We start from the raw sequence: 19,608 nt of genomic DNA, 5'->3' as shown, positions 1-19,608 counted from the left end.
CTGATCCAGGTAGGGTGGGAAGTCTCTGTCCTTCAGTCTGGTCTCTGCTACCTTCCTCTTCCTCCACCTTGTCTCCACTCTAGACTCTGCAGGAACTGAGCAATAAACCTCTAAGCCCAACCTGTCTTCCCTCACCTCCCATCCTTGGGAGGTATCTAACCGTAGCTGCTCCTCTCTCTTCTTCACCACCTCAGGTTTCAACACAGCCAAGGGAGACCTGGTGAGGTCCATCCTGTATCCTAAGCCCATGAACTTCCGCCTCTACCGGGATGCCATGCAGTTTCTCTTGTGTCTCTTCGTGATGGCTGGCATTGGAATGGTCTACGCTGTCTGTGTCTTTGTAATCAATGGGGTGAGCAGCGGGGAGCATGGCAGAGGCTACCCTGGGGCTTCTGGAGGGGGCATATGTGGAAGCCCCTTCCTCGCTCGGTTAATCCTGCTGGTGGCTCTACATACAAATCCATGGTTCAAGCAGTGGTTCAGAATCCATAAGTTATCATAGCTTTAATCTAGAACAGGGGTATCCAACCGTGGCTATTTTAAGAGTTGTAGACTTCAACTCCCAGAATTCCCCAGCCAGCTCTGCTGGCTGGGGAATTCTGGGAGTTGAAGTCCACAACTCTTAAAAGTGGATAAGCTTGGGCACCCCCAGTCTAGAAGCCGTTTCCCCCTTGAGAGCTGCTAGACCAGTGATGGCGAACCTTTTAGAGACGGACTGCCCAAACTGCAACCCAAAACCCACTTATGTATAGTCGGGTGCCGGGTGGGCGTGGCCCATTGGGTGGGCGTGGCTGCAGCAGTAACGATAGACTGGGTGGGACTAAAAAGTTCAATCAATCAATTCCAGCTTTGCGAGGTCTTTTTTTCCCTGTGAGTTGAAATTGATTGATTGATTGAACCCTTTTATTTGCACACGGCGGTGGAGGCCTAAAGTGAAAAGGTTTTATAAAACTCAGCTGAAGGCCTAGGACTGGGGTGACGGCGCATGTGCCCACAGAGAGGGCTCTGAGTGCCACTTGTGGCATGCGTGCCATAGATTCGCCACCACGGTGCTAGGCCCTCGCCCTCTTAATCTTCCAGAAAGCCATCAAAAACTTCCAGTCAAGTTGATGCCCGAGGGACTGTACAGATGAATGGGTATAAGTATTAATACCACTTTACAAGGCCTTGGTAAGGCCACACTTGGAGTACTGCATCCAGTTTTGGTTACCACGATGTAAAAAAGATGCTGAGACTCTAGAAAGAGTGCAGAGAAGAGCAACAAAGATGATTAAGGGACTGGAGGCTAAAGTATATAAGGAACGGTTGCTGGAATTGGGTATGTCTAGTTTAACGAAGAGAAGGACGAGGGGGGACATGATAGCAGTGTTATAATATCTCAGGGGCTGCCCCAAAGAAGAGGCAGTCAAGCTCTTCTCCAAGGTGCCTGAAGGCAGGACGAGAAGGAATGGATGGAAACTAATCAAGGAGAGGAGCAACCTAGAACTAAGGAGAAACTTCCTGACCGTTAGAACAATTAACCAGTGGAACTCCTTGCCTCCAGAAGCGGTGAATGCTCCAACACTGGACATTTTTAAGAAGAGACTGGACAGCCATTTGTCTGAAATGATGAAGGGTTCCTGCCTGAGCAGGGGGTTGGACTCGATGACCTCCAAGGTCCCTTCCAACTTTATTATTATTATTATTATTATTATTATTATTAGATTGATTTTATTATTGTTATTAGCCACCCAGAGTTGTGTGCCACTTTCAAATTTGCCAGGAAAATTGCAGAACTGGTTGGTCCAGGCAATTGCCAGGAATTGACCCAAAGACACTCAAAATAAACAAACAAACAAACAAACAAATCCATCCATCCATCCATCCATCCTGATTCTAGTATGAGAAGGATGACATTGATTGGGTCCATCTGTTTTTGGTTCCCTGTGAGCTTTGGATGCTTCAAATGACCATTCCCACAGTCACATGTTATTGGCCAGGCTGGGTTGGGCTGATGAAAGTTATAGTCCGAAACATCTGGAAGGCAGCTGGTTGCCTCCTTGGTCTTCCTTGGAAGATGACTTTTCGGAGAACCTCCTTGTCAAGGGTTTCCATGGCAGGAGGGTGAAAGCTGATTGAGCACCCACATCCGTTGGCCTCTAGGCCTGGCTTCCCTGCCTGACCTTGCTGACTGCCGCCCTCCTTCCTTCCACGTGTCCCTCAGCAAGAGGCAGGTGAGGTGGTGAAGAAAGCCCTGGACGTCATCACGATCGCCGTGCCCCCAGCTCTGCCTGCCGCTCTGACCACAGGCATCATCTACACCCAGAGGAGGCTGAAGAAAAAGGGGATTTTTTGCATCAGTCCCCAGAGGATTAACGTATGCGGCCAGCTGAACCTCATCTGCTTCGACAAGGTGAGTGTTTTCACTCCCAAGGGAGCCACGGATTTCAGCTTGACAGTGCTGGGAGACAAATGAGGTGGATGACAACAGGTCGCTGCGTAGCAACAATTCTGAAGGCTTGCGAGTCAAAGTTCTTCAGTCCTTGGCTTAGTGGTAGGAAGGATGGAGAACTGGTGGGGAAGACTCTTTGTCACCCAGTGGCCCCGTCTAAGGAGGAGGTGACCAGGCTGAGCCCGAGGGAGGGGAGGGTCAAACGCGTCATCACTCTTGAGTCCTTTTGGGCTCACAAGAGATCTAAGTCCTTGAATTCCCTGGACTCTTCTCTGCCACCCACCTGCTTTGACAATTAGTAGTTCAGATTCTTGTAGAGAACTTTATCATACAATAAACCTATATTCATTTGAACTGCCTGGACACACTCCTGGTTTCCTATCTTTGACGGAAGGAGAGTAACCATTTAGGAAAGAACGAGAGGGGTGATGCCTTTTGAGGCTGCTGGGATGTGTTGTCCACTCATTTTGCTGACCAAACTGCTCATGTGCAGAACCTGAGGTTGCAACTGAGGCAGCCTGGTGACATGAGGTCACCTGATCCCCTGCCATGAAGTGCTTTATATAGTAGATGGCAACCCTCATCTTGAATTGCTCCACAAGCCCAGTAATGGTGAGGTATGGCAAACTATGCACTCAAGACTGCACAAATTGCCATGTTCTGCCCCAGCTTCTGAGCAGTCTTCAAGGGCAGCCCCGTGTAGAATGCATTGCACTGAAGTGTGATGGCTGGTGAGCAGAGACCCCAGGCCAGGAACAGACCCAATTGGCACATGAGAGCAGTCTGTGCAAAGACCCCCCTGGCCATAGCTGGCCACTGTCTTTGGACAGCAGCTCAGGGCCCCAGGAGGACCCCCAGATTATTCACCAACTCTCTCCACACCCTGACTGTGCTTTCCTGTTTTCTCCTTGCCCACTGGCAGACAGGCACCCTCACTGAAGATGGGCTGGACCTCTGGGGCATCGTCTTGGCTGAAGGAAAGAGGTACCCAGCGGAAACAGAATTTCTGGGGAGACTCAGAGGCTCAAAACTCAAGGCAACTAAACATGCCTTCAATGGTGGTCATTTTCTTGCCTCTGTGGGTCATCTACGGCGATGTGTGTAAAAGGGTGTGACTGATTGTCTCCACCCCAGCTTCCAGAAGGTCCATCGCTTCTCTTCTGGCCAGCTGATGTCCTGGGGCCCGGCGTATGCAGCCATGGCCTGCTGCCATTCCTTGATGGTCCTGGACGGGAAGATTCAGGGGGATCCGCTGGACCTCAAGATGTTTGAGGCAACTCACTGGGTGAAGCTCCATGTTCTTCTTTAGGAATTAGCCTAAATCTGGGATTGGTCCTGTTGGTGTGCCCTGACGTGGGATGTGGAGGAAGTCTGGGTGTGTGAACTGAGTGGGGAGCCCAGTCTGTGGGCTGCTTCTTGGTGACATCCTTGGGGTGCCACCTTTCCTCCGGCCAAGCTCAAATGTCAATTGACCCATTTCACCCCTGTGCAGTCACCGTGTCTCTTCCCCGAGCCCAGGCACGTCACCAGACACGCGGTTGGCTTCCCCATTAGGTCAAGACCCAGAGGGGGGATCTGGCCCGGGCCCCAGGGAGGCCACCCCAGGGAGGTAGGGATGCCATCACTCAAATGACACGAATCACATCATTGCCTCATTTGCACGTTGATGATGTCACGATGTATCCCCTTTGGCTGGCTCAGGAATTCTGGGAGTTGAAGTCCATCGGCCGTAAAGGGGCCATAGTTGCCCACCCCTGCCCTATGGCAGGCACAAGTTTCTTTTCCCAGGTCTGACCATCCCAGAACAGTCTATTTCTTGAGGCACTGTAGCTCCTCTTTTCAACATAACCTCATCCCCCTTTCAGACAAACGTAAGGCCCAGCCCTCCTGCTGCAATGTAACTTTTCCTTCCGCTTAAAACAACAGGAACTTGTGGACTCCGTTGAGTGGGAAGGAGGACCAGCAAATGTTCTGATGGTCAGACCGGGACCTGAAGCTGCGGAGGTAACTGCCCGGTGCCTTTTGCCAGCCCTTAACAGAGAAAAGAATCTCTTCTCTACCTTTGTGTCTTTATTTATAAATCTGTTCAAACTGGCATTAACATTTTGCCCATGTTTCGGCCCAGAGGGGGGCCTGCAGGCAAGCAGGAACCAGAGGATCAAGCCTGGTTGCCATTCGGTCTGATCTTGCCCACCGCCCATGAGTGCTTGAGAACAGGAAACTCTGAACTGGCACCGGCTTCCTCTTGGCTCCTTCAAGGGGGAGGGGCAATGGGTGCCAGCTGTGTCTGCTTGGCTCTGGACCAAGTAGGGAGCTCGTCTCGCTTATGGTCCAAGTGGTAGAGCAAGCGAGTTTGGGGCCTTCAGTGGATCCATTCCTGGTGTTCATGGACACCAGCGTGGACCTTCTGCCAGTTGGGTAGCCACTGAAAGCTTTGGCCAAATCCCCTGCCAGGCCGATGAGGTCTCCTTTGAGCGAGGGGAGGGGGCCAAAGCCTCTGTCCTGTTCCCACCTCTGACTAGGCAGAGTTGTTACTCCAGCTGCTGTCAGTGGGCAGAGGGAGAGCAGAACTGGGGTGCTGGGATGCCAATCGCTGATTTGGGGGTGGGTCACATGACTTGGGGGCCATCCAGTAAACCCCATTCTTGGCCAGTCTGCTAAAAAGGTGTCAGGTTGGTTCCCATGACCCAGGGGTCTTCCAACTTGGCCCTTTTATGACTTGTGGACTTCAACTCCCATAATTCCTCAGCCAGCATGCTACGCTGGCTGAGGAATTCTGGGAGTTGAAGTCCACAAGTCATAGAAGGGCCAAGTTGGAAGACACCCCCCCCTACCATAACCACTGACCTGTCAATGTCCCACCATCCTATTTTGCATTATACCAGTGGTTCTCAACCTGTGGGTCGGGACCCCATTTGGGGTTGGACGACCATTTCACGGGGTCGCCAAACAACGCAGTCCGCCATTTCCCCCCCCTTTTCCTTAGCTGTGCTACTCCCTTTTATCCTATTGGCTTTTGAAAGCCAATAGAAGAGACTCTCTTGAATAGAGTCTAATTCTATTGGCTTTCCAAAGCCAACAGGAATTGTCCAGGCTGTCTCTGCCCTGCTGAGCCTGCCAAAAGTCCCATTCTGCAAACGGTGCTGCACCAGTTGAGTAGTCCTCAACTTACGACCGGTTGAGTAGTCCTCGACTTACGACCGGTTGGGGGTCGCGGCATTAAAAAGGTTGAGAACCACTGCGTTATACAGACAGGCCAGGAATGGCCGTGGGTGCAGGCAAGGCCTCCCTCCCACCCTCCCTCCTTCCTGTGTCTGGGCGGCTGGCTCAGCTCCTGCCTTTCTCCCCAGGCGCCTGTCAAGGGCCTGGCGGTCCTTCGGCAGTTCCCCTTCTCTTCAGCCCTGCAACGGATGACGGTGGTGGCCCAGGAGTTCCCCGGGGACAGCCAGGTCTTCATGAAGGGCGCCCCAGAGATGGTGGCCAGTTTCTGCCAGCCAGAGACAGGTGAGCCCTCAGCTGGCATTGCCCTGCCCCACCTTCTGCCCTCTGTGCCCGTCTGGGCTGAACAGCAACGGGAGCTGCAGAGGGCAGCCAGAATAGTCATCTTCCAATATCTGAGGGGCTGCCCCAAAGAAAAGGGGGGGTGGGTGTCAACCTGTTCTCCAAAGCGTCTGAAGGCCGGACAAGGAGCAACGGATGGAAACTCACCAAGGAGAGAAGCAACCTGGAATTAAGGAGAAACTTCCTGCAGAACAATTAACCAGTGGAACTGCTTGACACCAGAAGTTATGGGTGCTCCATCACTGGAGGCTTTCAAGGAGAGACTTGTCTGAAATTAGTATAGGATCTCCTGCTTGAGCAGGGGGCTGGACTAGAAGACCTCCAAGGTCCCTTCCAACTCTGTTATTCTGAGGATCTGCTCCAGCCTGACAGTTGGGGCGGGGAGGGGGCTCTGAGCTCTGGAGGCTCTGAATGGCGGTGGGGAGGGGCTTTCTTGGTGGGACCCCTAATTTGTGTGAGGGTCCAGAGGGAGTGGTACAGAGGGTTCAAGGCCTGTCCCTGGTCTTGACTGGGGTCTTTCTTATAATTGCATGGGGGTGGGGTCCTTGCTTGCTCTTCCCGGGGTGTGACTGTCTCCCCCTCCCCCAGTGCCCCCCAGCTTTGCCCGCAAGCTCCAGGGCTGCACTTCCCAGGGCTTCCGTGTCATTGCGCTGGCGCACAAACGTCTGCAGGAAGGAAGACCGGTCACCTCCCTGACCAGGTAAGGGGCTGGGGGCCCAGCAGGTGGGCAGGAGAGAGGGCTGGGGATGCCTGCCAGGGTGGCCTGGGGGGGGCGGGGAGCGGGCCCCCTGCTGGCCCTCGAGGCACCCCATCCCCGCCCGGCTTCCCAAGGATGGCTGGAGTGCAGCTCCCCCATTTTCCACCGGGGAGGAGAGAGGGGGTCGCTCCTGAGCCCCCTGACCTCAGGGTACTTGGGGGTGACAGGAGCTCTCCTGGGGAGGAGGACCCTCTCGGCCTGCCCCTCTTGTCACCCACTCACCCGTTCTTTTCCCCCGTCCAGGGAAGAGGTGGAGTCCGGCCTGACCTTCCTGGGCCTGCTGGTCATGGAGAACCGCCTGAAGAGCGAGACCAGGCCGGTCCTGCAGGAGCTCAGCCAGGCCCGCATCCAGAGCGTGATGGTCACAGGTGAGTCCGCCTTTTGGGCCAGGCAGCTGGAAGCCGGAGAAGCCCCTGGCTCTGTTGCCGGGGAGATGGTCTACCCAGCATCCTTCACAGGATCCTGGTCTGCGAATCTGGGATGCTGGGATACATCCGGGGAGGGGGGGCTTCCAGTGAGCCTCAAAACCAGACCCCATAAGCAGGGATACCTCTGCCAGGATCCCCTTCACAACTCTTCCTAGAGGGTTTTCTTTCTTTACCACCACATATCCCATGTTTCCCTTCCTTCGTAACTGCCTGAGAACGAAGGGAGTCCCATGGGGGATGATGCAATGACTGATGAGAACTTTGGGGTAGCAAAATCCAAAAATGAGTCCTTCTCTGGGACTGGCAGAGGCATTGCCTTCTGTGCAAGGAAAGTGGGGAGCAGGCCTCCCTCTGGCACCCAAGGGGCGCCCTTCTGCCCAACCTTCCTAAAGACAAGGTTGGGCCCTTAAGGTTGGGCCCTGGACCCCCACCCCCCCAAGCTCCAGGATCAATTGGCGATGCCACTTCTCGACTTCGCAGGTGACAACCTTCAGACCGCGATCACTGTGGCCAGGAGCGCAGGCATGATCCCCCACGGCAACCGGGTGATCCTGGTGGAAGCCAGTGCCCAGCCAGGCCAGCCCTCGGCCTCCGTCAGCTGGCAAGAGCTGGAGGAGCCCAGCCAGGAAGGCAGCAGCAGAGCAGAGGTGAGCGGACCAGCGGATGGGAGAGAGGGAGGGGCAGGAGCAGCTGGGCAAAGCTCTCAGGGGTTGCCCCCGTGCCCTCCAGACTCCTGGGGAGGCATCAAAACACGGGACCCAGAGGAAATAACCAGGCTTCCCTGCAAGGGTTATTATCAGGGAGTAGTGCTGGAGGAGTGGGAGGCACCCCTGCAAACAAAGAGATGCACTCATATTTATACATTTCAGAAAAGAGGAAAAATGACGCGCATTGTATACGCATTCATAAGCAGAAACTCAGATCTCAGCTCGCTTCCTGCCCTTTGGGTATCTGCAGAGAACAAGGGTCTCCGAACAAACAGCTGCATCGGAGACCCCCGGGGTTGCTCAGCGAATGCTCTGAGGAAACGTAGCCACGCCCCCCCATCATGAGCTGCAGGGCCCCCTTCCTTGTTTATTGAGCAGTCCCATTCATCTGATTTTCCCCACACGGTGCCCCCTTTCTCTTTTGCAGATGGTGGTTCTGGAGCCGGAGGGAGACCCTCCGCCCGCCAGGGACCGTGGCTTCCACTTCTGCCTCAGTGGGAGCTCCTACGAGGTCTTCAGCCAGCACTTTGGGCAGCTCCTCCCGCAGGTGAGTGTGGAGACCCCAGCCCGGAGGGGGGAAAGCGCTTGCCCGGCCAGCCTGCTCTGGGCTCCCTTCTCCTCCCTGTGGGTCTGCCCCCCTGTGAAGCCACGGCTCTCTCCTGCAGCTGCTCCTGAACGGGACGGTCTTTGCCCGGATGTCTCCTGCTCAGAAGGCCCACCTGGTGCAACAGTTCCAGCAGCTTGAGTGAGTGAGGGGCCTCGGGGGGGGGGCCCTGAAAGGACTTGGGCAGAAAGGGGGGCAGCTGCCGGGCCCGCTGGAATTCACGGAAGGGGGCGGGCGCTCTCTCCTCTCTTCCAGCTACTACGTGGGCATGTGTGGAGACGGGGCCAACGACTGTGGGGTGAGTCTTCCACCGCTGCTGAGCAGGGCGGCACGAGTCTCCCTGGCCAACGGGCAGGGACAGAGCAGAATTGACCCCTTGAACGGTGGCACCCTTTGAGGGTCACTGGGCCAACAGGGCTGGCTCCCCCCTGCCACGCTCAGGGTGGGGGCCAAGGCAAGCAGGCTGGGCACCTTCGCCAGGTACCGAATGGCTGCCCAGAAGACGCTGCTGGGCATCTTCACAAGAACGGGAGAGGCCACTGGCTGAAACTCCCAGCTGGTTCTCACTTGCATCCTGCACAGTGGCTTGGCTGATCTGGCCAGGAGCCTCTGCCCCTGTTCGGAAAAGCTCTCCAGTCCAGGCCAGCTTTTCTTTGAGTGGGTGGGACCCGTCCTCCTTCCCCTCCCCTGTCTCCCCTCTCTCACTGTTCCCCCCTCCCTCCCCCTCTTTCCCCCTCCCTGGTCTCCCCTCCCCCTCTCTTGATGGATTACAGGATTTGTCGCTTTTTCAGTCTGTGGTTAATTGACCTGAGCAGCACCCGGTCAGGATCCGCCTCTTGAATCCTCCCGGCAGGGGGAGCACCCCAGCAGGTGACCTGGCCTGGCCCTGAGTGCGAGTTTTTCCCTTTCAGGCCCTGAAGGAGGCTCACGCGGGGATCTCCCTCTCCGAGCAGGACGCCTCGGTGGCCTCCCCCTTCACCTCCAAGGTCCCCACCATCGAGTGCGTGCCAGAACTGATCAGGTGGGCCGCAGGCAGAGCCCTGAGGAGAGATGATGGGCAGGGGTGTCAAGGGGGGGGGCAAGTTGAGGTTCTGCACCAGGCGGTGCCCACCGTTCCCTCCTCAAAGGCGAGGAGTTTTGGGGCAGAGGATCTGAGTGGGGAGGGGGCGCCTTTGCCAAGAGGTGGAGCCTCAGTACTGGGAGGGGCTCCTTTGGCAGAGCTGGGCTGCCTATGAACCCCGATTCAGGGGAGGGGCTGCAGCTCCTTCATCCGATGCAGGCTGGGCTTTCTCTGACAGGAGCAGCAGAAGTTGGAGGTTTTACTTGTTGCATGTGGGAAAGGAGCCTCCAGCCGGGCGCCTGCAAAGAGCCCTGAGCAGAGCAGGGGGGTCTCTCCAGAGGAGGAGAGGCCGGGGCAGGAAGGCCCAGCTTTGCTCCTCCAGTGGGGGTCAAGCCCCCCCCAGGGCCCTGCTGGGCTTGGTCTCTGGAGGAGCTGAAAACGTCCCCCAAACTCCCCGTGTTTGCCTTCCTCTTCCTTGCAGCAATTCCACCTGCCCCCCATCTCCCCTTCCCCCTGACCTGGTCTTGTGGTCTCTAACAAGCCCCCTCCCTCCCCTACTCTCCTCACTAATGCCCCCCCTCCTGTTGCTCCCCAGGCATGGCCGGTCTGCCCTGGTCACCTCCTTCTGCATGTTCAAGTACATGGCCCTCTTCAGCCTGGCCACCTACATTGGCGTTCTCCTGCTCTACTGGGTACGGTGGCCGCGGCTCCCTTCTTCTCTTCCAGAGCCGGAGTGGGGAGGGGGCGCTGCAAGGGTTGGTCCCACCAGGAACCAGGCATCTTCCTGGCAAGGACCAGCCTTGGGAAGTCGCTGCCCTCTGGGCCACCAGACCTGGGTCAGAGGGCTCTTCTGAACAGCTGTTTTTCCTGCCAAGAGAAGCCCACTCGTCTGGGCTTCTTTCTTTGCCCCCTGGGCCCTGCACCTCCCTCCCGACAGCCATATGGGGAGGGGGGCCTTAAGGGGCTGGGAGTTCAGACTTTTGCCAACCAGCAGCAAAACAACAATCGCAGCAAGGGACGGTGGCTGGCCAAGCCCGGGGTTCTGCTCCAGGTGGCCCCTGCAACCAGCTGGCTGGCGTTCGCCTAGTTTGGTGGGAAGCCGAAGCCCCCACCCCTTTCCCTCTCCTCCAGTCAGAAGGTCTGGGGCTGGAAGGAGAGACCCCCTTTTGGGGCTCAAGACCTCCAATGGTGCTTCTTGCTTTCAGCAACTAAACTCCTTCGCGAATTACCAGTTCCTCTTCCAAGACCTGGCCATCACCACCGTCATTGGGATGACAAGTAAGCTGCCCCCGACCAGGCCAGGAGAAGAGGCGGGACTTCCTGTGTGGAAAGCTTGCCCCAGGGCCTTGCTAAGACCCAGGGAGGACCCCACCCACGCACCCTGCACAGAGCTGGGGACGGCAAGAAGGCCTGGTTCTGCCTGGGCAGGCCACCTCTGCTCTGCCCAGCAACGGGCTCAAGAGAGGATCTCCTTTGGGCCTGGCAGAGGCCCCACTCTGGCCGGCCAAGGCAGGCTTGGTGCAGGGTGGGGGAGCCCCCTTTAGGGGCAGATCCTGCTTCCTTCCCTCTGCCAGCGCGCTCGTGTGCCAAGAGGAAAGCTGGCACCGGCTCCCCCCTTTCTCCTGTGAGAAATGATGCCCTCCCTGCCAAGGGGGACCCTGCAGGCATGAAATATGGGGGTTCCTTCAGGGTCCCTGAAGCCCTGTCTCCACGCCTGCTGGGCCAAGTCTCCAGGCTGGGATCTGCCTTCCCAAAGCCAGGGCAGTGCTTGGCCCCCTTGGAACTGCTCGGGCCAGGTGTGTGTGTGTGTGTGTTGTGTGTGTGTGTAGAACAGCTGCCCCACCTTCTACCCCCCCTCTTGCAGTGAGCCTGAACGGGCCCCACCCCGGGCTGGCGCCCTATCGGCCCCCCACGCAGCTGCTGGCCCCTCCGCTGCTGCTCTCCGTGGTGCTGAACCTCCTCTTCAGCCTGGCAGTGCAGCTCTGTGGCTTCCTGATGGTGCAGCAGCAGCTCTGGTACTCCCCCAACGACATCCACAGGTAGGCCAGACCCCCCCCCCATTCTACGGCATGGAGGCCCCGTCCTCCTGCCCCAATAGAGTGTGGGGAGCCCAGGAGAGCCGAGGCACAGACCTGGCTGCATTGGCTAAGATGGCTGCCTCTGTTGAAGCCCCGGAAACTCTGCGGTCCCAATTTATTTTAATTCACGTGCCACCCCCGTCTCACTCTCCAGAGAGACTCTGAGCAGCTTTCAAAGGCATAAAAGCATAAAAATGGGAGTATTAAAATTAACAACAAAGCTTGAACACCAAGAACATGGTGAGACAGTACGGGAGCGGACTTTTGTTAATAATTTATAGATTCTCCTGCTTGAACAGGGGGCTGGACTAGAAGACCTCCAAGGTCCCTTTAGCTCTGCTCTAGTCCTATTCCTATTCCTATTCCTATCCTATCCTATCCTATCCTATCCTATCCTATCCTATCCTATCCTATCCTATCCATTTTCTATATTCTATTCTATTCTATTCTATCCTATTCTATTCTATTCTATCCTATTCTATTCTATTCTATTCTATTCATTTTCTATATTCTATTCTGTTCTGTTCTATTCCTTTTTTTCTATTCCATTCTGTTCCATTCTGTTCTGTTTTGTTCTATTCAATAGATTGGACAGCCATTTGATGAGGATGGTATAATGTCTCCTGCCTTGAGGGGGGGGTTGGACTAGAAGGCCTCTGAGGTCCCTTCCAGACCTAGGATTCTATGCTCTAATTATATAAATGTAATAAATAAACAATGAATCATTGAGGTCTCCCCCCCATTTCTCTCCAGTGCCTGCTCCCCTGAGAACGCCACTCACCGGCCAAGCCCTGGGCCCCAAGCCCCCCTGCCCCCCAGGGATGGCTTCCAGAGCTACGAGAACACCAGCGTGTGGCTCCTTTGCACCCTCAACTGCCTGACGGTGGCCCTGGTCTTCTCCAAGGGGAAGCCCTTCCGGGAGCCTGTTTACAAAAACTGTGAGAGCCCCCGAGCAGAGGCCGGGAAGGGGGGGCCTTGCTGGAGGCCGAGTGACCAGGGGTCCCCACCGGAGGCCAGGCGGGGAGGGGGCCCTGGGAGCCTGCAGCCTCCATCCCTGCGCCCCTTTCCCTGCTGGCACCGGCCCCTGGCACCTCCTTCCTGAGCCTCCCTCTCCTCACCCCCAACCCTTTCCTTCCTCCAGACCTCTTCATGGTGGTCCTGACGGTGCAGCTGGCCATCTGCCTCTTCTTCCTCTTTGCCAACTTCGAGGGACTCTACGCCCAGATGGAAGTAAGCAGGATGGAGGGGAGGGGGATGGCCACAGGGGTCTGGGGGTGCCCATCCCAGAGACCCACTTCTCAGCCTGGCCAAGGTGGGGCTGGCAGAGCGTCAGGTGAGCCCCTTCCGGGCTCCTGAGCATGGTAGAAGGCTCAGCCGATGGCCTGGAAGGGGGTAGGATGGGTGGGTGGGAGCAAGAGGCAGAGCCCACCCTCTTTCTTCCCCCCTCTCACCCCCTCCCTGCCATCTCTCCCCCCACAGCTAGTGTGCACCCCCACCCTCTGGAGAATCTGGCTCCTTGGGCTGCTGCTGGTCGCCTTCATCGCCTCCTTTGCCGTGGAGGTGAGTGGGGTCCTGCTTTGCCCCCCCCCGCAGCCAAACATTCCCCCCTCTCAGGATTCCATGGGGGCTTAGCCACAGCCCCTGTTCCGTGCAGTGCCCCCTCCCCCCCGGGGCAGCCCACCTGTGGGCAGAGGGTGGCACAGCTGGCATCTGCTCTCAGGCTGCAGGGGGATTTCGCTCCCTGTGGAGGAAGGCTCCGTTTCGGCCTTCTTGCCTTTCAGTAGCTGGAAACAACCCCGCCCCATGGAGGCCTGGAAGTGGAAGGAGAGCTGCCCCTTCCGGCCCTGTTGGTTGGGTACCCCCCCTCGTGCCCCACGTCAGGGAGGGTGGAAGGGCAGGATGGGCATTTCTGTAATTTGGAACTCACTGACCCCTCCCCCCCCTCCAGCCATCTGGTTCCCCAGGCCTGGTGATCCCTTGGGGGGGGGGCAGCCTTTGTTCCCTGCTTGTTGCATCCTGCACTGAATCAGACTCAGAATAGAGCTGGACGGAACCTTGGAGGTCTTCTAGTCCAACTCTCTGCTCAGGCAGGAGACCCTGTAACATTCCAGACAAATGGCTGTCCAGTCTCATCTTAAAAGCCTCCAGTGATGGAGCAGCCACAACTTCTGGAGGCAAATTCTGTTCACTGGTTGATTGTTCTCACTGTCAGGAAGTTTCTCCTTAGTTCCAGGTTGCTTCGGGCTTTGGAGAACAGCTGGACCCCCTCCTCTTCTTTGGGACAGCCCCTGAGATACTGGAAGGCTGCCATCCTGTCGACCCTGGTCCTTCTTTTCTCTAGACTGGCCATTCCCAAATCCCGCAGCCGCTCTTCATATGTTTTTGTCTCCAGGCCTTTGATCATTTCACTTGCTCTTCTTTGCACTTGTTCTGCACTTCTTTGCAGCGCCGCCATTCCTGACAGTCCAGAAAAGTGGGCTGGGGGGGACTTTGTCCCCTGCTGTGGCCTGCTGACCCCCGCTCTGCCTTCCTCCCCCCGCAGGAATGGCTGATAGAGAACCGGGCGCTCTGGCAGTGGATCAAGAGGGCCGTGGGGTACCAGTCCAGCAGCCGCTACAAGCAGCTCCAGCGGGCCCTGCAGGAGGACCCGGCCTGGCCCCCCAGCGACAGGACAGACGTCTCGAGCTCCACGGTCGTCCCCCTCAAAGGACCGGGCCCTGCCTACTCCAACCCGGCCTTCGTCAGCCACGAGCAGCCGTGCCACAAACGCTGAGGCCGGGTCTCTGCTGGCAGCACGCCTGGCCCGACCTCAAGGCACTGGCCCTGGATGCCCCTTGGCACCTGCCCTGTGGGGGCATTGAGAGCAGCTGGGAGATGCCTAGCAGGGGGTCAGCAGTGGGGAGGCAGGAGCAGGGAGGGAAGCCCCCCTGGGAGCCTGGGAAGGAGCTGTGGGAGGGGCGGTGATGGAGCAGTTGTATGGAGGGTCCCAAAGGGATCAGATGTGGGGAAGGTCCCCTAAGACCCTGCCCTGTTAAGTCACAAGGATGCCCCACATCCTGGGGAGGGGAGGGGGCTTGCTCCAGCAGCTTCTTCTGGGCAGCCCTGGGCCAAAGAGGGCCTGGAAGGGGCCGCAGCTGCTTCAGCTCCCCCTGCCCCAAACCCAGGGACAGCCTTCCTCGCCCTTCTGCCCTCCAGATGCTTGCAGCTGCCAAAGGGTCGTGTGTGAAGGCAGCTTCTCTGCCAGCCCTTCGCTCCTCGGATCTGGCCCAGCTTCCTGCTCCCTTCCCCACCCAGGCGCCCCTCTTTCTTTCCTTCCCATCCTTCGCCAGCAGGGGTCTCTCCTGCCTTTCTCAAGGCCCAGAAAGTCCCCCCCATTTCCCCCTATTGGGGTGTCTGAGGAATCTCCAGGGTCCTTTGTGGGACCCTCATCTCTCCTGGTAGAAACAGGCAGCTGCAGTGATGGATTCTGCCCAGCAGGGGTCAGTCTTTCCCTGTGCTCTGGGGGCCTCTAGTGGTCCCCTTGGGCATTGCAGGGGCAGGTTGCTGAAATCTGGAAGTTGCTGCTACTATTTTGTTTACACTGATTTTTGTTTAAATGTTGGGGTCCAGTGGGGGCCTGCCTGCTGGCGATGATGACGAAGATGACAGAGTGGTCTGCTTAAAGGAGCAGATCCGGGGCGGCCATCCTGGTCCTTTTCCCAGAACTTCATCTTTCTTTAACATTTTCTGTTCCGAGAACAGCCGAGAAAGAGCTCCCCCCCCCGCTTTAATTAAATGCAACTGACACACTTGCAGTCCGTACAGCTGATGTTTCCCCCCCCCGTGATCCTATCGAAAATTGTAGCTTTTGCAGAAGCTCTTTGGGGCCCTGGATGAAGGCTGGGGTGAACCCAGCCCCTGGGGGGGGGGGCTTGGGGCTCTTTTGCCTAGGACCACCTCTGCTGTACTGGCAGCTGGGGGGGGGAGGGGGTGATTCCAGGCCTTCCCAGCCCTGAGCTGAGCAGCTGGCCAAGGCCTGAGCCCCCCCCCCCATGAAGAAAGCGAGGGGGCTCAGGGCTGGGGTGGGAGGCATTTTTTTCCTTCTCGGGAGAGAAACCCCCCCTTCCCCTCCCAGAATCCTGTGCCTTTTGAAGGGGGGCCCTTTTGAGGGCGGGAACTCCACTGCAGCCCCACCACAAGTTCTGACCGGGCTGAAGAGCCAGGTTCCATGTTGCACAGCCTGGTCTTGGCAGGATGCCCGTCAGGCAACGTTGGCAGAGCCCAATGGCTCAGTGAGTGTTCCTGGGGCAGTTTGAGAATGCCAGCACCCCCCCTCCTCCCCCCCCCCGGACTGGTGTTTCTGCAAAGAACAGAAGTTTACAGACTTTGGAGTGATTTTTTTTGTGTATTTATATTGCAGGCTTTTGCCTGTGACAGGCAGTCCTGGACATACGACCACAAGAGGGCCCAAAATTTCTGTTGCTAAGTGAAGCATTTGTTAAGTGAGTTTTGCCTCATTTTATGACCTTTCTTGTCACCACTATTAAGCCAATCACAGCAGTTGTTAAGTCAGTCACCCGGTTGTTAAGTGAATTTGGCTTCCCCCCATTGACTTTGCTTATCGGAAGGTTGCAAAAGTGGATCACGTGACACCCCCCCCCCGGTGGAGTATAAGACAGTACCCAAGCATCTGAAATTTGATCACATGACCACAGGCAATGGTCGTAAGTGTGAAAAATGGTCATAAGTCACTTTTTTCAGTGATGTCGTAACTTCGAACGGTCACTAAAAGAACAGTTGTAAAGTCGAGGACGACCTGTACTGCGAAACAAAACACAAAGACTCACAACAATAACAAATCGAGCTACTAAAGCCCGCAAAGACCCCACTGAACAAGTCTTAGCAATCAACAACAGCACAACATTTAAAACAGCATCCTGTATTATGCCCCCCCCCCACTGTGACAGTTCGAAAGAGGCCTCGGCCAGGGACGGCCTGCTCATGAAGGGCAGGAAAGAACAACCAGACCCTACACAATCCCACTAACCAGGTTTTTTAAAAAGAGGGCGGAGAAATAAAAGTGGATCGGGGTTAATCATTCACCCATTTATCAAATGCACCCATCTCTTCCGTATCACAGTCAGGCAGCTGACGGAGAATTCAAAAAGATAATTAAATCATCCATGGTAGCTCCTAAAAATATCCCCACACGTCATGAATAACAACAAAACCCCACCAAGAAATGAACAATAAACTGAGAATAAAAGCTAAAGACCTCCCATTAAAGGAGACTCTCTGGAAGAAAAGTTTTCAAACCTGGGACAAGCTGTTTCACTGGGGGAGGGGGGAGGGGGGGTTGGTGCTCCAAGAGGAAAGCAGTGCCTGCCCGGTTCAGCCCCCCCTGAATGTCCCCAGCTGTTTCCCCCTGTTCACCTGATTGGCCAGGCTGGTTCTGCAGATATTTGGGCACCAAACCAGGAAAAGCTTTATAAATCAAAACCCCCACCTTGAGTACCACCCAGAAACCAGGGCCGGGTCTGCCAAACCAGGGCTCCTTGCTCCCAATGCCAGGAGCCCAAAGGTTTCCTGAGCAGCGGGCAGTTTGTGCCCCGAGGACGGTCATGGTGGGCCCCGGGGGTCCCGACTGGCTCTGCTCAAGGGAGGACCGTGGGGAGCCAGGCCCTGTCCTAAGATCAGGGGACGGAGGGGGCAGGACCCCCTTCCCAGAGTGGGTGGCAGGGACCCAGGCATAAGGCAGCCATCAAAGACCCCAGACCATAATACGGCAGTCTCCCCTGTCAGAAGCCCCCCTTGGATCTCTGAGCTGTTTATTACAGTTTGGAGAAAAAGAGGACCGCAAACATTTCGGGCCAGGCGCTTTCTCTGATCCCCGAATCCTGATGCCGAAGAGGCAAAGACGGCGTGCGAGGCCCCCTTTTTTCACCCCTTGGGGGCCACACAGCCCCACATCTGCAGGGGCTCCCCCTGGAGGGACATCCTGGCAGGAATGGCTCTGTAGATTCTCCATCATCTGGCTCACGGTTGCCCCAAAGGTGCTTTTTCCAAATGGCAACTGGATTTTCTTCGCTTTTCCTTGAAAACCTTTCCCTTCTCATCCAGGAAGCTTCTGAACTTTTTCAAGGCAGGTCTTCAAAGAAAAAAAAAAAAATAAGGAAGATCAGCTGCCTTTTGAAAAGCATCTTTGGGACACCCTGGCAGGAAGGTGGCTCACCGGTGGGTCAACAGCAACCGAGCTTGCTTGATGCAGGAACTCTCTGGGGTGGGAGTGGGGGGTCCTCCACACCCACCCAACAACGCCCCCGACTTTTGCAACCCACTTGACAATTCCCGACAGAGGCAGCCAGAGATGAGGAAAGACAGAAAGTTCCAGGTTGGGGCCGGTCAGAGGGAGATTTCGGATGCAGCCGCTTGTCATCCGCAGGTGGAGCCCCGTCCTTCCCAGCAGGGAAGCGCAACACCGTCTCCCTGACTCAGGCTGGGAATTCTCTCTGCCTTTCTGTTGAGGCCACGTTAGCTAGCTGGAGGCTACAGGTGGCAAGTCTCCAGCTCCAGCCTTCAGGGGATGGAGAGGCCAGAGTAAGGGACTGCTACAAGGAAGCCTATTCCCCAAAGGCTTCGTGAGGGCAGGACAAGAAGCAACGGATGGAAACCAATCAAGGAGAGAAGCAACCTGGAACAAAGGAGAAATGTCCTGACAGTCAGAACAATTAATCAATGGAACAACCTGTCTCCAGAAGCGGTGAATGCTCCAACACTGGAAGCATTTAAGAAGAAGTTTGTCTGAAATAGTCTAGGGTCTCCTGCTTGAGCAGAGGGCAGAACAGGGGTCCCCAACCCCCGGTCCATGAACTGGCACCAGGTCACAACATGCCAGAAAACGGGCCGCACAAACAAGCAAAGCCCCATCTGCGGGATGCAGGCAGCACATGAAACCAGCCCCTCCCCGATCCGTGGAAAACCTCTCTCCACAGAACCGGTCCCTGGTGCCAAAAAGGTTGGGGGCCACTGAAGACCTCCAGGATCCCTTCCAACTCACTTCTTCTGTACTTCTATTCTTATGGTTGGGGGTGGTGGATTCCACCGGATGGCCATTGTCTGAAGGGGGTGGCCCTGGCCTGCACAGGAAGACCCTTGGAGAAGGGGAGGAGGGCTCGATGGGATGAATCAGGCCATCGTGGGAGGCAGTGCTGGGTGTGGAAGATGCCAGGGCCTCTGCCCATGGAGATGACATCCCAGCCTGGCTTAGTCAGAGTTGAGCATCAGAGAGATTGATCACTGCCTGGGATTAGGAAAGAAACAAGGTTGGGCCCCTTGGGTTGAGTAAGGCAGGACTGTTCCTTATTTGTTTGATGAAATCTTGTAAATATTATGTGATCATCTCGACCCCTGTGACTCCAGGATGAATAAACCGAAGGCAGAATCCAGTAAACCCAGTAAACTTAAGACAGGACAGCCTGACTGGCTGGGGAATTCTGGCAGATGAAAGCCACAAGTCTTAAAGTTAGCACGAATGGACATCCCTCAGTTAAAGCCTTGCCCAGGGAAGGTCTGGCCATCGGCCTCGCCTTTCTTTCTCCCCAGATCTTTCCTGGAACCCCTTTGATGGGGGGTGGGGAATCTCCACCGGCCTCCACGCATCGGACCTGGTGGCAACGCCAGGCCTGAGCTCAAAGCCTCAGACTCTGATCACCAAGCGCAGCTGTCAGAGGTGCTTCTGGGGGGGGGGTCTCTCCCTCCTGCACAGCCAAAGGCGAGTGCCCGGGGCTTATGGGTAGGGAGGTCCACGCACAGGTGGGAGCAAGATGGACAAAGACGTCCGCTCTCTGAGACTCGGAGCCACGTTCCCACATGGGAGTCAGGTCTGCACCCGCCCTCACGCACACACTCTTCAGGGCTTACATAACATCTGGAGGCTGGCCGAGAGGAACAGGTTTTCTCAGGTGATTGCAAAAATAGCAAGTGTGCATTCCACAACTCCAAGA

At 56.3% G+C, this 19,608-nt stretch overlaps 1 protein-coding gene across 2 annotated transcripts in view; it reads left to right on the top strand.

Moving 5' to 3' along the window:
- The window catches only part of LOC120307155 (probable cation-transporting ATPase 13A4), a 33,249-nt gene extending 17,848 nt beyond the window's left edge, over positions 1 to 15,401 (top strand). For both annotated transcript variants that reach the window (XM_039341512.1, XM_039341511.1), the window contains 20 exons: positions 195 to 352; positions 2,204 to 2,392; positions 3,354 to 3,415; positions 3,566 to 3,716; positions 4,358 to 4,435; positions 5,782 to 5,935; positions 6,581 to 6,692; positions 6,993 to 7,117; positions 7,658 to 7,824; positions 8,312 to 8,431; positions 8,550 to 8,629; positions 8,744 to 8,786; positions 9,400 to 9,509; positions 10,144 to 10,240; positions 10,754 to 10,826; positions 11,413 to 11,587; positions 12,380 to 12,564; positions 12,768 to 12,856; positions 13,106 to 13,186; positions 14,169 to 15,401. In XM_039341512.1, the coding sequence (XP_039197446.1) occupies positions 195 to 352; positions 2,204 to 2,392; positions 3,354 to 3,415; positions 3,566 to 3,716; positions 4,358 to 4,435; positions 5,782 to 5,935; positions 6,581 to 6,692; positions 6,993 to 7,117; positions 7,658 to 7,824; positions 8,312 to 8,431; positions 8,550 to 8,629; positions 8,744 to 8,786; positions 9,400 to 9,509; positions 10,144 to 10,240; positions 10,754 to 10,826; positions 11,413 to 11,587; positions 12,380 to 12,564; positions 12,768 to 12,856; positions 13,106 to 13,186; positions 14,169 to 14,399 (2,480 nt within the window). In that variant the 3' untranslated portion in view covers positions 14,400 to 15,401. The remainder of the gene's footprint in view (positions 1 to 194; positions 353 to 2,203; positions 2,393 to 3,353; positions 3,416 to 3,565; positions 3,717 to 4,357; positions 4,436 to 5,781; positions 5,936 to 6,580; positions 6,693 to 6,992; positions 7,118 to 7,657; positions 7,825 to 8,311; positions 8,432 to 8,549; positions 8,630 to 8,743; positions 8,787 to 9,399; positions 9,510 to 10,143; positions 10,241 to 10,753; positions 10,827 to 11,412; positions 11,588 to 12,379; positions 12,565 to 12,767; positions 12,857 to 13,105; positions 13,187 to 14,168) is intronic.
- Positions 15,402 to 19,608: the final 4,207 nt, after the last annotated feature.

This window comes from Crotalus tigris, unplaced genomic scaffold (assembly GCF_016545835.1).
Source record: "Crotalus tigris isolate CLP2741 ecotype Arizona unplaced genomic scaffold, ASM1654583v1 scf7180000017765.3138416, whole genome shotgun sequence".
Taxonomy (NCBI): domain Eukaryota; kingdom Metazoa; phylum Chordata; class Lepidosauria; order Squamata; family Viperidae; genus Crotalus; species Crotalus tigris.
This window is presented reverse-complemented; position numbering and strand designations above follow the sequence as displayed.